This window comes from Saccopteryx leptura, chromosome 5 (assembly GCF_036850995.1).
Source record: "Saccopteryx leptura isolate mSacLep1 chromosome 5, mSacLep1_pri_phased_curated, whole genome shotgun sequence".
In the NCBI taxonomy this organism is placed as follows: Eukaryota; Metazoa; Chordata; class Mammalia; order Chiroptera; family Emballonuridae; genus Saccopteryx; species Saccopteryx leptura.
In genome coordinates, this window is record NC_089507.1 from 55,277,504 (window position 1) to 55,294,211 (window position 16,708).

Here is a 16,708-nt window from a genome sequence, read left to right on the forward strand (position 1 = left end):
CCCCAGATGGGCAGAGCATTGCCCCCTGGTGGGTATGCCGGGTGGATCCTGGTTAGGCACATGCGGGAGTCTGTCTGACTGCCTCCCCGTTTCCAACTTCAGAAAAATACAAAAAACAAACAAACAAACAAACAAACAAAAACCAAAATCAATGTTTTCAACCATGGAGTATCAAATCCAGTACATCTAGAATGGGGACTGATCATCTGGATTTCTAACAATTTCTGGTACTGCTGATACAGCTGTTTGGAGACCACTTTATGAACCACTTTTATGGCCTGACCAGGCAGTGGCACAGGGGATAGAGCAGGGGTCCCCAAACTTTTTACACAGGGGGCCAGTTCACTGTCCCTCAGACTGTTGGAGGGCCAGACTATAAAAAAAAACTATGAACAAATCCCTATGCATACTGCACATATCTTATTTTAAAGTAAAAAAACAAAACGGGAACAAATACAATATTTAAAATAAAGATCAAGTAAATTGAAATCAACAAATTGACCAGTATTTCTCTTTTTTTCCATTGAAATAGGAACTATGGGCCTGCTTTTGGCTAATGAGATGGTCAATGTGCTCCTCTCACTGACCACCAATGAAAGAGGTGCCCCTTCCGGAAGTGCGGCGGGTGCCGGATAAATGTTCTCAGGGAGCCACAGTTTGGGGACCCCTGGGATAGAGCATCAGACTGGGATGCAGCAGACCCAGGTTTGAAAACCCTGAACTTGCTGGCTTGAGTGCGAGTTCACCAGCTTGAGTGTGGGGTTGCTGGCTTGAGGTTGGGATCATAGATATGACCCCATAGTCACTAGCTTGAGCCCAAAGGTTGCTGGTTTGAGCCCAAGGTCGTTGGCTTGAGCAAGGGGTCACAGGCTTGGCTGGCACCCCCTGGTTAAGGCATATATGAGAAAGCAGTCAATGAGCAACTAGGGTGTAGCAATGAAGAGTTGATGCATCTCATCTCTCTCCTTTCCTGACTGTCTGTCCTTATCTGTCCCTCTCTCTATCTCTCTTTTTCTCTGTCACACACATAAAAAAAGAACCACTTTTCTAAGGTGAAGGTAGATCATCAAAACCAGTTTCCCATTTTCTCCCAATATTTTCGTATATTGATCTATTAGTGCAGGGGTCAGGAACCCATGGCTCGTAAGCCAGATGTGGCTCTTTTGATGGCTGCATCTGGCTCGCAAACAGATCTTTAATAAAAAAAAATAACATTAAAATTATAAAACATTCTCATGTATTACAATCCATTCATTTTCTACTGCTCATGTTCATGGTTGCGGGTGGCTGGAGCCAATCACAGCTGTCCTCTGGGACAACACCAAATTTTTATTGGATAATGCATAATGTACACAGGTCATTGTATGGCTCTCATGGAATTACATTTTAAAATATGTGGCGTTCATGGCTCTCTGCGCCAAAAAGTTTCTCGACCCCTGTATTAGTGAGAAATTGGAACTAAGGATAGTAACAGATAATAAAACAATTGGTTTGTGAAAGAAAAAATGAAAGAATTTGGGTATATTAAATATAAAGATTAGGCTGTAATATTAAAAATAACTTTATAATAAAGAAATAGGTTTAGAAAAATGTGGGAATAGATGATCAAAATATTTTGGAATCTTATCATCAAGAATTTGGGCTTCTGTTTGTGGAAGAAGTCTAGGTTTGACTCTAGTATCAAGGAATAATACCTAGTGGCTTTGGGAGTCCTTGTGGAACCATAGTCTCAGAAGCTAAGAGGTGCAGCCAGTTGTCAGTCTGTAGATGTTCCAAGTTAGGTTAAAAGATTGACTACTCCAAGGAATTATAGACATTTGTTTTCTCTTCTGAGGTTATAGTAGTCAGATACGTAAACAAACCCATTCTGCCTGTTAAATGAGAAAGTAACAGGTTTGAAATCTGACTTTTTAGGCATGGCAATTGGCAGGATGAAGCATTTTTAACAAGATGGAAGTCACATATTGGGTAGTAAGCCAGAATGAAGGACAACTCTAAAGAGAAAAAAAGGAGAATAAAGTCCATGTTGAAATATTGATGAGTAAGAATGAAACATAAGGAAGGAATAAAGTAAGAAACTCAGCTATACAGAGTGAATTTGGAAGGCCCAAAGAAAAGGCTTGTCACATTTCATGAAATAATAATGTGAATTGTAGACACAAATAGGTTCAAAGAGAAAATTCTTTCTTCTAGTTCAGGGGAGAGTGATAATTATAGCTTGAGATATTTATCTAGCAAATGAGAGAATATAACACAGAAGAAAGTTAACATGAATTAGCAGAAGTTTGGGCGGTTGAAATGATGGTTTAAAAATAATTTATGATATTTAACAATAAAAAAAAACAACAAAGTTCTGCTTTTAGATGTGACTTAACACAAGTTCATGTGAAAAGACCTATTGGTTTGAATAGTCTATACTTAAAAATTGATAGGGCTACTATCAAAACAACTGCAATTTTGTGATGTTTTTCTGGAAACAAACAAACAAACTAGAATCAGATTAAGGAATGTGATAATCCCATTTTATATGGTCAGGTTGTAAAGTTGGTGGATAATGGGGGTTGGTCACGTGGGGAACCCAGGCCTGCGAACTTTGGCTAGGACCGCCCACAACCAAGCGCACCAAAAGAGGCTTCACAGGAACCCTTTGGAAAAAAGCAACCACCTGCCAGCTAGTGAAATTTCACCATGTCATATTAGCCCGACTTCTCTAGAGGGACCCCTTTAAATATCTCCCATGCAGTTTAATCCTTGCGACTTCCATGGCCTTCATCTTTCCTCGGGGTCCAGGGAACCTCGCTGGGCGGGATGTGTGCTCTGTACTCAATAAAGCCTTTTGTTATTCCACACTTCATGGCTCTGAGCCCCGTTCCTTCCTTCTGGCGGGGGAAAGATACCTTACACAGGTGACACAGAATGCTGTGTTACTATGCTTAGTTTCTTATGATATATTGCACAAGTTTTGAAAACAATGTAAGTAATACACAAACATGATAAAAGTTCAAACAGAAAAGCAGAGAACATTTCCCATTCCCAAAAGGTAACCAATGTAAAATTTTTATTTTTTAGCTTTCCTAGTGATTACCGTCATCACTTTGTTTCTTAAACTATTACCATCCTTAAAGAATATAGTGTACTTATACTCTCTTCAACAACTCTTCCTGCAGACTCTTTCTCAGTTATTTTAAAAAGTATTTTTAGTTCTTATATTGGTTATATTCTATTTCTTGGTTTCTCAACTGTTGTAGACTGCAAGTCGCAAAAAGCCTTTGTAAATTCGAGGCTTAGCAAAAGGCTAAGTTCTTTCCCCTCCATCTCCATATTGGCTATGATGCTGAGTATTTGCGTCCACTTCACTTGCTTTCTTAAGTTGCTGGAAGCAATTTACATGCCCTTCCTCTTCCTCTTTGTTTGTTCAGATGTTGGTTGGTTTCGCTTATGCATGGTGGGGGGATTCCTGTTTTTGCCTTCAGAGAGTTCCTGTTTTTGCCTCAGATGTGTAACTTTGCATCAAGGACTTTCTTGATTTGCATATGGCTATATAATAAAGCAAACTGGAACTATGGGGCACTCGGATATTGCCATTAGCATTGAGAAGACCTCCTGATCCCATCCTTTTTCCCTAATGAGTCTGTTTTCTTAATTCTGCACTGTTCTCACTCAAGTCCCAAAATTACCAGCCATGCTGGTCCGCGGCACTCAACTTCAGTAAGCATCTGATCGTTCTCTAAAACATAATTAACATCTCTAAATTTCCTTTGATTTCTGTGCCAGTTTTTTTTTAAAAGCTATGACATAACTTCTGCAATGTCTGGATTTATACATCTTGCTCTGTAAATATAAGGTCTATATATTTTGTTAATAGGTTAATGCTAAAAACCATTAAATAGTATATTCAGTAGTGTGTTTACTTAAAATATTATTTACAACAATACTGTGAATGAATTCACCAATAGGTTAATGATTTATCCTATATGCCCTAAAAGCTGTCTAGATTAAATGAATCCTCTTTTCTTACCTACTGTCAATTGCAGAAAATCATGCTACATTTATTCAGTTTGCAAATTTGGACTGTGGTTTTCTATTAGCATATCCTTCTTTCTTGAGAGTTTCTAATTGGTTTCCTTTTTCTATGTTGACAAAGCACCTACTTTCATAACCCTACTGAAAAATTTTAGCTTCTTAATCAGTTTTTGTAATAGAATATTCTATCATCTTAAAGATGTATTTCAAAAAGTGCTCTGACAATCTCTCATTTTGAATCTCGTATTTCTAAGACTGATTCGTGACTGTCCACATGGGATTTCTTTTCAGTGTAATCTTGGGTAAATTTGATCATTTCTAAAATCCAATTTATGGTTTTTATTTTATATTCTTTTAAGTTCTGGTGGGTTGTAGTCATGTGTGTATGTATATATGTATTTTTACAAATAGTCACATGGAAGATAAACTTTCTGGTCCTTGTATTTTTAAATATTTTGTCCATATATCTGTACAGTATTTTTGCTACAATGTTAGTTGAAATTCTCTAGTTGTAAATAATAGGACTGAATTCTAGCTAGCCTAAGTAAAAATTAGTTTATTGAAAGGAGAGTAGTGGCTTCAGGAATCTTTAGGAAGTTTGAAAAGTGGGCTAGGCAGCAGACAAGAACCAGAGCAGCTCAGAATCAATGACTTTCTGGTCTTTCAGTTCTGGTACATCTCTTCATGTTACTCTTCTGAGCTCCTATTTCTGTACTTTGATACATTGCTTAATGTCATACCAAGTTTATCAATGTAAGCATTCTTTTTTTTTTAAGCATTTATAGGACTTTATTCTTCTTTATTTTTGTATATTTTTACTGTTATTGATTTGGAATTTTGGAAGAGATGAGAGACAACACATTTTAAAAGGGTATTGGCAAAGTATGTCCAAAAATTATCCAGAATGGAAAAAGAATCAAAAACCATGTCCTAATGTGTTACTGGTTCTGTAGTATTTTTTTGAGTTTCTTGGCTCTTACCTTCTTAAGAGAAAGATTTCAGAGGAGAAATGTGAATAGCAAAGCAGGTAGCTGTTTATTTAGCAAAGAGAAAATATACTTGGGAGAGTTCTAAGTGGCAACTCAGACCTATTTGAATGCCGTGCTTGGTTAACATAGTCAGGTTTTTGTGCTCAACTGGGCACCGCCCCCATCTCCTGAGTCCTCCTCCCGGGCAGGTTCATTCCCTCCCACCACATGCATGCACACATCTTGGTCTGTAGTGGATGGTCGTTTGCTTGTGCTGCTTGTATTTTGAGGCCATGCATATGCTCTTGTTTGTTTATATCATTTTGCTCTTTCACGTCTAGCATCCCCAGTGGAAGGTCACATATCGGCCATTGCCTTGTCAGTTCCATTGCACATGCTCCCCATGAGCCTTGGGCTGTATCAGAGGATTGAGAACTGTGGTCAGCCATCTGGTTATCAGCTGATGGTTATGTTTAAGGTTGATATTCTCTTCTCCATTCTGTTCCCCTTTCCTGGCTCATGTCTAATTAGCTACCTACTCTAGGGAAACGATATGGAGAAATAGACTGGTAATGTTTATTCCAACGTCTTAGGCTAGGTGACATGTTAGCAGTCTCCCAGTATGTCCAGAACTATGGGAAGTCAAAGAGTGGCTGATTTGGTCTTAGCATAAGGAAGATGTTTTTTCTCTCTTTTCTCTGTTATCTACATTCTATCAGATGAGTTCGTGTTTTGTATTTCAAAATCTTGCTTGGGTCTTACCTCAAGAGGTAGAGTTAGGATTACTTCTTATCTTATTCAGGGCATGAGCTATAATTATGGTGGTCTTTTCTAATGCCTTTTTGCCACCCTAGCTTTACCAAAAACTCTTTTTCCCCCCAGCATTTTTAAAAAATCATAACAAATTAGAAATTTACCAAGAAACTATGGAATAAACAATGTCAGGAAGCACTGATATGGAGACATATGAGTTGCCCCTCTATTGTTAGGTTCAGAGAATATGAACATGATTAAATATGAAGATCTTGAGGTTGTTTGTGGGACAGTTTCCCATGAAGATTGATTGTAAAGGTCATAGGTTACCAAAGAAAGGATGATACTTACACTCCAGAGATATTTTTAAAAAGCCTAAATAGATTCCAGGCTCTCTGGATGACTTAGGGGTGGTACTGTTTGAGAACAAGAGGAAGAAATGAATAAACTTCTAATCATTTTCCACAGGATCCTGGGGCTCTTTGGAATGTAAGCTGCCTATCCTCCAGAACGTGGGTGTCCATATCTTAGCAGTGGAGTATCTGGGGGTCCATTCCACTCTCCTCAAGATCTCACTTTTATCTATCTACCTGGGCTTCTACAAATGGTTTTTACTTAAATAACAACTAGACAAGTAAAAATTGGGGAAAATGGCTGGGATTTATATAGAAGTCGATAGCAATATATGCAAAGTGGGTAGAGATACCCTGTTCTACGTTCGTGGTTTGTTCCTCTTGAATCCCTGTACTTGACTATGGGATGACTTAGCATGAAATTAGCCTAGAGCAGTTTTAAAATTCAGTGAGAAGCTGATGTTGATTGTCCATTTCTGTCCTGTAGTGAAGTGAAGTGTTTCTTTTTTTTGTGAGGAGGCAGCAATTTTTTATTTACTCCAAGTCTGGGATCCTGAAAGTGAGAGAAGCATCGCAGTTAATGAAATCTTCAAGCTAAGGGACTAGGCCTGTGAGAAATTCTAAGATACGGAGAAACAAGCACTTCAGAGCCTATCTTAGGCGTACAATTGGGAAGTCTGAAAGATGTTCTATTGTGGAAGCAGAGCTGTTGAAGTGTTTTTGTTTGTTTTCTTTCTCTCATAGATGTGCTTATCTGCGTTTTTCCTTAGGAGTCCAAACTGATCGAAAAGTGCCAGTCTCTCTTGGGACGCTAAATGATTCCAGAAAGTGTCAATGTAGGATTTTTGCTGAGATCTGCATTTATATTTTTCATGAATAATAAAACCCACGTCTAATATCCCCCCAAAACACAATAATCAGCAAAGTTATTTTTCAGCTGCTTGCAATGTTACTCAAGAATACTAGCCAGTCTACACTAAATTTCTCCTTTCCTACTCAGCAAAGAAATCTACTTACAGTAACCCCTATACAACCTATTTTTATTCTCCCCTCTCCACATAAGCTTTCTGCTTCACAGAAATGGCCACAGAATTATGAAACCAAAGGGTCTTTGAAAAGCATCAGTAGATACCATGGGCTGCCAGATCAAGTGGAAATGGACTTCTGGGTTTTTAGAGTAAAAAAGTTCTCAAATGCAACTGGAGTTTCTGTCTATACCACTTCTTTTTTTCTTTTTTTTTTTGTATTTTTTTGTATTTTTCTGAAGCTGGAAACGGGGAGGGAGGCAGTCAGACAGACTCCCGCATATGGCCGACTGGGATCCACCCAGCACGCCCACCAGGGGGCGATGCTCTGCCCATCTGGGGCATCACTCTGTTGCGACCAGAGCCATTCTAGCGCCTGAGGCAGAGGCCATGGAGCCATCCCCAGCGCCCGGGCCATCTTTGCTCCAATGGAGCCTTGGCTGCGGGAGAGGAAGAGAGAGACAGAGAGGAAGGAGAGGGGGAGGGGTGGAGAAGCAGATGGGCGCTTCTGCTGTGTGCCCTGGCCGGGAATGGAACCCAGGACTTCCACACACCAGGCCAATGCTCTACCACTGAGCCAACTGGCCAGGGCTATACCACTTCTAAAATTGATTATTGAAGAACTGAATGAAATGGGATTTATAATAAAGTTACTATCATAATTATTTTGCCTTTCATCTTTACCCTATATATACTGCTTACAAAAATTAGGGGATATTTTATAGCTTCATATTCATTTTGAAAAATCCCCTAATTTTTGTGAGCAGTGTGTAATGCTGACACTGGAACCAAAGGGTCTTCATATATTTAAGTTAAATTGAGCTTTCAGTGATAATTTGTAATAGTCTTTCTTCCAGAGATTCTGACACATATGGCATAAAGAACTTATCATGGACTTTTCACTTTTCCAGATATTTTTGTGTTAATAAAAAAATAAGCAGTAATTTTTAGTGCTTACTTAAATAAATAAATTATTTTTGTTAGAGAAAATGTAATTCTCATTATAGTGCTCTTTACTTGATTTTAAATACTTTCCCCTACTCTAGTAATTTCCACATTTATATATACAAGCAAGTTAAAGCCAATAAACATTAGTTAAGTAACTATTGCGTTCAATATGCTGTGCTAGGTGCTACTGAGAATAACATGGAGATGATAACACCAGATCACTAATGAATTCATCATACAAGATATAAACACATTAGGAAGTAAAATAAAGGGCAAGTTTCATATTACCAGTTACCAGAGCTAACTGGTAATATGATGCATAGGAGTTTTTGATCACACATTGTCACTGAAACCAGGAAAGGTCATGGTCAAGTACTAGCAAATGGGCATAGTTTCAACAGAGAGAGATGTGGTAGAGTGTGAGGTGTTTAAAGCAATGACGAGTTAGTTTGCTTGGCTAGTTTTAAGACAAAAGTGAAGTTGTTTTGGACATAAGAGTTAATGGAAGATAGGACTACAATAATGGGTGAGGATAGATCATAATTTAATTATAGCAGCTAATATTTATTACACACTTCTGTGCAAAGTGTCAACCATATATTTTGATTGTATTATCACATGTATTATTCTTATAACTACTATAACTATCTCATGAGGGAGATACTATTATTCCCATTTTACTAATGAGGACATATAAAGAATGCCAGTTGTGGGAGTGTGATTTAGGGTGAAGCTGTAGTTTATGGTGGTTTAAAAGGGTGGATATTGGAGTCATAGATTCAATTCTTACCTAGCTATTCTACTAAAGAGTTTAACAAATCTCCTAAACTCTTCATGGCTTTCTTTCTTCATCTATAAAATTGGGTTGGAGTAATTTCCTCATAGGACTGGAATGAACGTTAAATGAGTTGATATCTTTATTATATGCGGCTTAAGTGTCTGTTTGTCGCCGATAGCTTATTGGTTGCTTGTGTAACTGTACTAGCCAATGGGGTGAAGTTGCCATGGCTGAACGCAAATTGAGCAGGTCAGGGGGAAGGTGAACATTTGTTTGCAATGGCAATCATCTGCTTTTGAAACAATTTAAGGCTGAACGCAAATTGAGCGTGTCAGGGGGAAGGTGAATATTTGTTTGCATTGGTAATCATCTGTTTTACATAAAAACTACATCTTAACATAATTTCTTTTAAGAATGCCTCCTAGAAAATACAGCACTGAAGAGGAGAGAAAAGGAGCTAAAGCTGCACAAAAACGGCTTTCTCGACAAAAAGAAACCACTGAGCAGAGAAAGACAAGGCTTGCTTCAGTCGCAGAGCAAATATGTCTTTCTTGGCAAAATGAGACTGATGAGCATAGAGAAACAAGGCTTGCCTCAGATGCAAGACAAAAAAGCCTGTCTTGACAAAATAAGTCCCTTGAACAAAGGCAGGAGAGAAATGCAAAAAAATGACAGAGTAATGCTGACCAAAACGCAAAAAGGATTAAAACAGTTTCAAATGGAGAAACTTTAATTTTTGAGCATTCCTCTGGTGACATGAATATTAAATGTGAACACTGTCAGTCCTTAAACTTCAAGTTAGAAACTAATCAATTTGACCGTGGCAAGTAGAAGGGGGAAACCCCATGGGGCACTAAGCAAAGGGGCGTCCTCGCCACCTGCCCTGGGTAATTCAGTTTGAATTAGCAGACACCTTTGCACAAATCATTTTAATTACAATTTATAATATCTAGAACAATGGTCATTTTGTATGACAGCTGGGCTTTCTAGTATATATATAAAGGATTTAATATAGTGCTTGGCAAATGATATGTACTTAGTTTGAACAAAATGAAATTGCTCTTTTTGTAGGTCAAATATTAACAATTTCAAATGGCTCAATCTAATAGATGCCAGCTATTATTATTATTTTAGAAGACAAATGGGTGCCATTGAAGTCTTCTGCCCTCTCTAATTGCACTCTCTTCCTTTTTTTTCTTTCACATGTAGATACACCAACATAACAGTACACCTGCCAGCTTTGCCATCTCATCAACTGCCTTGCAAATGGACTTCTTTCCTGTTAAGTTCCTGAAACCAATCTGAACAGCACTAAACAAAATGCCATAGTAACGCTGCCTATCTGAATATTTCATACAGCCAAGAGATAATAAACTATACCATCATATTAGAAAAAAATTATATAGAAAATATTCTCTATGTAGTCTTTCAGCAGCTGGATCGTATCTGTGGAAAAGGAGGCATACATACAGGAAATTTACAAAAAGCTATTTTAGATAATTTATTCACTCAGTCACTAATTCATTCAGTCCTTTATTCAGTTGGTTTTTATTGAGCACACCCCATACACAAGATCACAACATTAAGTACAGCACAATATACAAAGATGAATGTGACAGGCCCTCTACCATTAATAAGTATTACATTCTCTGGAATTCAATTTGAACTATTGTGTAAAACTGGTAGGGAAATATCTGGACCATTAAAACAAGGATAAATGGTTCTGTGACAAATATTTATATTCTTCTATTTTGCAAGGATAACTCTGAAGTGAACTGATATTTGTCTCAGAAATTGTATTAGTTATCTATTGTGAATTAACAAATTATTCTGAAATTTAGCAGTAGCGTACTACACACACATCTTTATCTCACACATCTGAGGATCAGGAATTCAGGAGTAGTTTAGTTGAGTTTTCTGGGTCAGGGTATCTCATGAGGTTATAGCTATTACACAGGGCTGTAATTATCTGAAGGCTTGACTAGGGCTAACACATGGCCCATTCATATGCCTCTGGATGGAAGACCTCAATTCCTTGTTGGCTTTTGGTAAAAGGTCTCTGTTCTCATCATGTAGGTCTTTCTCCTGGGCTGCTCTGAACACAGCAGCTTCCTTCCCCCAGAGCTAGTGATCCATGAGAGTGAGCAAAGAGGATGCTGCAGTGATTTTATGACCTAGTCTACAAAGTTATGTGCTGTCACTTCCGCTTTCTTCTATTCATTAGAATTGAATCACCAAATTAATCTATTTTCAAGATGAGCAGAATTAAGCTATACTTCTTGAAAGAAGAGGTATCAAAGACACTACAGATATATTGTAAAACTATCACAGAAGTGATATGTATGTCTCATATAAATAATTTATTTGAACTATTTTGCATCCAGTAGAATTTTGCATGTACTTGCTACTTTTTGTTGGTAATTTTTAAATGATTGTTTTTCTATTTCCTGATTTAAAAAATAATAATGCTCTTTATAAAATATTTAATAAGCATAAGAAAATTTTAAAAAGGGACTCACCCATATTTCTATAATCCAGACATAATTACATTTAACATGTTGTTTGGTTTGTGAATTATATGTGTATATATGTGTTCACACACACATGTAAACATTTTTTAGATAGTAAATATTTTAGAATATTTATATGTATTTTTTATTTAGATACATAAGCATAATTTACTTCTATAATTAAAATTTATTTGAAAATAATTTTAATAACTGCATTATATCTTTTGGGTAAATATTTTTTTTTCATTTTCTTTTCTATTTTTGACATTAGGCTACTTTCTTCCTTTCACCACAATAAATAGGAATACAGTAAGTATATTTGCATAATGCCTTTGTATGTCTGATTATTAATATAAGATTCTAAAAGTAGAATTATAATATGAACTTATTGTTCAGTTGCTTTAAAAAAACGTTATGTATATTTGTATATCTACCAGTAGTATGAGAGCCCAAATCTCTTTGTAACTTGTTGGGTACTTAATATTATCATTTCTTAATCTTTACTAATTTAATAGACCAAAAAGTGTATTTCACTTTTCTTTACTTTGTGTTTTGTTAACAGGCCAGTTATTTTATTGCCTCTCTGTTCCAGATTCCTTCTTTGCTCTCATCTTTGTGAAATAGCTGCAGACCTTTTAATGTTTTCTTCCCGGCTGGCATGCCATGCTTTGTCAGTAGAGGGCACTGAAAAAACATTGTAGGATGAAGTTGCTCTTTCCTGATTCTTAGCGGCTGGCTGCCAGGCCCCTGGGAAGCTGACTTTTCCTTCATTGCTCCACTCAGAGAGTGGTTTCTGCTTGCTAGTTGCTAGTAGGGTGAAGCTTCCTCTAGCAGTTATTCCCCCAACCCTTTTTCCAATTTTTGATTGGATTTGTGGTGGCATAGTGTGGAGCCCCAGTGCAGGACTGTGTCCTAGCTCAAATCATTGTTCTCTGTACCTTCTTCTCAACTGGGTGCATGCTCCCAGAGAGAGCCCTGTGAGGCTGGCCATCTAGTGAGCCTCTTGCTCAACCTCTGTCACATGCAACCTTAAAGATGCCGCAGAACCAAGTTACACACAGAGTTGTACTAGGTTCCTTCAAAGGAGGTTCCTCCCGCTCCCAGACCTAGCAGCACACCTGACTCTTTCTCCGTGCCTACCCTGCAGCCTCCTCAGCTTACTGTTCTCCAAACTGTTTCCTGGGGACCTCCAGACACAGACCCTGTGTCATCTGAGACTTGCACCTGGAATGAGGTCCTAAGTCTCTCTGCACACCTGCCCCCCTGCCCACCTGCCCCAGCTGGCCTGCCTCCCAGCAGTGGTTTCTTCTTGCCCTGTGGCTGTGGCCCTGCTCTGGCCTGGGCACCCAGCCAACTTCTCCTCTATCCAGGGGGGCTACAAGGGGGCTGCAAGCACACCTTCCCTAGTGGACTCGGGACCCCTCGGCCCAAGCTTGTCCCTTTTGGAGCACTCTTCCTTCACTTTAAGCTACCCGTTAGAGTTCCCTTTCCATCTTTTAGCTATTCTCTTGTCACAGCTTAATAATTCTTTATACTAAACACCTCCTGTTTAAAAGACTGTGTTGTTTCTGTCTCCTGACTGGACACAGACTAATGCAGTTGATCACTGTTGAGATACACGTTTTTCATCTGCTTAGCCTCCATTTGCATTTCCTCTTCTGTGATTTTACTTCACGTGTCATCTGCCTTTTTTTTTCCTATCCAACAACTGGTATTTTTCTTATGCATTCTGCAGACGTTCAGTATAGTAAAGACAAATCTTTTGTCATATTTATGGCGGATACTTGATGCTACTTTAAATTTTTTTTAGTACACTGAATTTTAACTGTTACTTTTACCTACTTTCTTATTAATTGATAGATTAAAGGATAAAATGCAAGCCTCTGTTTTACTCTGTAAAGGAGACTGACTAGGCCTGAAGAGGTCATTGCACACTTTTCCTTTCATCCAGTTTAGCTTCTGGTGACACTGAGAAGTACTACTTTTGTCTTAAAAATGTATTATAGACCAACTGGGTGTAGTACAGACAAATTTACCCCCCAGCAGCGCGATGCAAATGGAAGTAGCTTACAGAATGGAGGAAAGCTGCATACAACTGCATTTTAATACAGAGTTCATAAATAAAAACATAGATGAGACATGGGGCATTCTCAGTGGGTTTTTTTTTTCTTCTTTCAAATTGGTTTGACAACTTGTAAATACCTTGAACACTCTTTTTTGGAATGAAATGTGTTGGAGAAAAAAGGCAGCACTTCAGATTCTTTGCCTCACTCTCAGCTACTATAGCTTTGAATTGTTCTTTGTATTCATTCAGTAACAATAGTTTGTTGTGGGCTAAGTCTAGCCGATTAAGTATGTTAAGTCTCTGTGATATATATGTTCGGGAAAAAAAATTAGTTCAACTGACCTTAAAAATATCCTTAAAATTCCTTTTGAAAGTCACCAGTAAAACAGAGCAAAAAGAAGGGGGAAAAAAAGCACTCAGGTTGAGAAAAATTATGATTTGGATTTCTTAACAGAGTCCACAATCTGTCCTTCCCAGAGGAACAATAAATAGCTCTATGTTACAGATAGTTAAAAGTCATCTATCCATATATTTTCTACCCATATAAAGACAGCCTTATATTTTAAGAAAATACTAGAGTTTTCGAGGAGCTATAAGACACTGTCACCAACAGATTTCTTGGTGGGAGTAAGAATATACTTCTGTTTTATTTCAAGAGCTGGTAGCTTTTATTCCTGAATCATTTCTGAGAATTGGTTGTTATTCTGGCTCTTTCCACAATTCAAGCTAAAAGATGTTTAAACTGTATGATATTGAAGATGCCATTTAAATTCTAGTTCATTCAGTGTTTCACTATAAAAGCTATTTGGAATACATAGTATCCAAGCTTTTTTCAGTTACTGAAACTAATAAATTCAAGCTCATTTCAGTCCAACTGTGAACCCTACTAAACCTCATCACCTCAAAGAGCGACAAGCTTTTTCAATATTCAATTTTCTACAGATTGAAGTTCATATATATCTATATGAATGCAACTATAGGAGGTATGTACTCATCAGATAGTAACATTCTGATTTTGTTGAAGTGTTTTAGCAATAGCAGCCATTAAACTGTTGTCTCTGTTTTTACTACCTGTTTACTTTGAAGATATTTCAGTATAATAGCCTTTTCTGTTCTGAATCTGAAAATGAAAAGGAGAAAAAGAGTATTAAAATTTGGACACATTTTGTGCAATGAACCCATTAAAGGAGCAAGCACTCAGCATGTATGCACTTAACTTACTTTGTTATAGTTCTTTGAATCTCTCTTTTCTCTTCTTCATTTAATCTTTGAAGGATGGATTCCAGGAGAGAGAAATGAAAGTTAATGTATTGAGCCACCTGAAAAAAACACACACACACAAAAAAGAAAGCAGAGCATTTATGTGAGAGGTGCTGAGTCAGGAGGAAGCAAAGACAGACTCAGGGTGATGGTATTCATACATCACTGCTAATTTCTTCTGTGTCTTTATCCATGAGGAAAATGCGAGCATTCTTTTTAGAGGGTCCCTGTAGAAGCCTATGCAATAGTGGAATGTCTGTCTTTTTTAGTCGTCTCCTTTCTGCAAATGAAAACAAGAACCAACTACAGTTAAGAGTCCATACTACAGAAAAATAAGGGAGATAATTTGACCATTTATTTACTTTCTTTTGCTCACTTTGAAAGAAGACCAAACAAACATACAAAAACAACAACAAAAACCCCAAAAACATTTACAATAGGAGGCACTCACTCAAAAGAGTTAAAATAAAATTAAAATCTTTAAATGAACTAAATGAACTTCTTTTTCTTGTTATCCCTCAAAGTTTGACTCAGAGAATTCAGTCTTGACTTTGTTAGAATGGTAGACAAATCTCCAGTTCCATTTATTCCTTTTAACAAACAACACACTGAAAAAATTCTTTATAATTTTTCATTCATTCATTCACTCATTCATTCATTTAACAAGTATTTATTGAGTCTTTCTTATTTCAGTTAATGTAATTTCATCTTTGTAGTTATTTAGGTCCAATACTTTGTAATTATCTTCAATTCTTCCTTCCTCTCTTACTCCACATTTAATCTTTGGCTCTTCCTTAAAAATGTATTTAGAATTTTTTTGATATCGAGGGTTTTTTTTTATTATTTCATTCATTTGTGGACTTCATCCATTCAGCCATGCTAATGAGATAAGAAAGAAAATAACTTCCAATCTAGTATAAGAACTGCTAATTTCCAAATGTTATATAAATGCCACAGAAGCACTTCTAGCTTTTTGTCACAGTAGCTTTTACATTTGTGATTTCATTTTGATCAGAATGAAGCATGAATAGAACATAGTGCTTCTTATATTCTTCTATTTTCTCCCTCCTTCCTTCTCTAAATATTTTTAAGTTCCCACTATGTGTCAGGCATTACTGTATAGTGCTGGGTACACTACAGAAGAAAATAGAATAAATTCACTTCCCTAATGAACCTTACATCTAGTGGAAGAGACAAATATCAGGAAAATAAAACATGTCATATGTTAAGATAAATATTCAGAAGAAAGATAAAGCAAGGACAGGAAGGGATAGAAAGTGTGTGTGTGGGTGTAAATATATGTTTACAGAGCAGAAGTTTGCAATTATTGATAGGATGGCTGGGGAAGTCCTGAGTTAACAAGTATCATTTGAATAAAGACCTAAAAGAGATGGGGGTGAAATCATGAAGCTATTTGGAGGAAGTGTGTTCTAGGTAGAGAAAGAAAATAAGTAAAGCATCCCTGAGGCCAGGGCATGCCTAACACCTTCAAAGACCCGCAAGGGACCAGGGTAGCTGGCACGGAGAAGATGAAAGGGTGGGGTGTTAGCAAAAGATGAAGAGAAATAATGGGGCCACTGTAAACACTCTGGCTTTACTGTGGGAAGAGAGAACATTGGCAGATTTGAGAAGAGGTTCACATCTCATGGTCTGATTTATATTGTTAATAAGCAACCTGTCTGGCATGTTGAAATAGACTCAAGGGGAAAAGGTAGTCCAAGTTAGTCATTTTTAAACTATCATCTATCTATTGTATAAAATAAATGCTCTTGGGCTTTTAAAAGTTTCAATAGTTGGAACTCTTCTCATCCCTTTGGCTGGACTTACCCTAGGAAAAAAGTCAAGAGAGGGTCACAGAATCCCACACTCAAAGTGAGGTTTTCTATTCCTGTTTCCACAAAGTAAGGGTTCATTGCTTTAATTCCTCTACCATTTCTGAAGCAACAAGGGACACTCATAATTTAGCTTCTCTCAATAACCCACTAGAAAGCCTCTTTTGACCTCAATATCTTATGTTAACATAAT

General features: G+C 37.3%; 1 protein-coding gene across 2 annotated transcripts in view; it reads right to left on the reverse strand.

Moving 5' to 3' along the window:
* Positions 1-10,407: 10,407 nt before the first annotated feature.
* RASSF6 (Ras association domain family member 6) overlaps positions 10,408-16,708 on the reverse strand; it is a 61,552-nt gene continuing 55,251 nt past the window's right edge. For both annotated transcript variants that reach the window (XM_066385183.1, XM_066385184.1), the window contains exons 9-11: positions 14,845-14,963; positions 14,645-14,742; positions 10,408-14,543 (exon numbers count right to left, since the gene is read on the reverse strand). In XM_066385183.1, the coding sequence (XP_066241280.1) occupies positions 14,468-14,543; positions 14,645-14,742; positions 14,845-14,963 (293 nt within the window). In that variant the 3' untranslated portion in view covers positions 10,408-14,467. The remainder of the gene's footprint in view (positions 14,544-14,644; positions 14,743-14,844; positions 14,964-16,708) is intronic.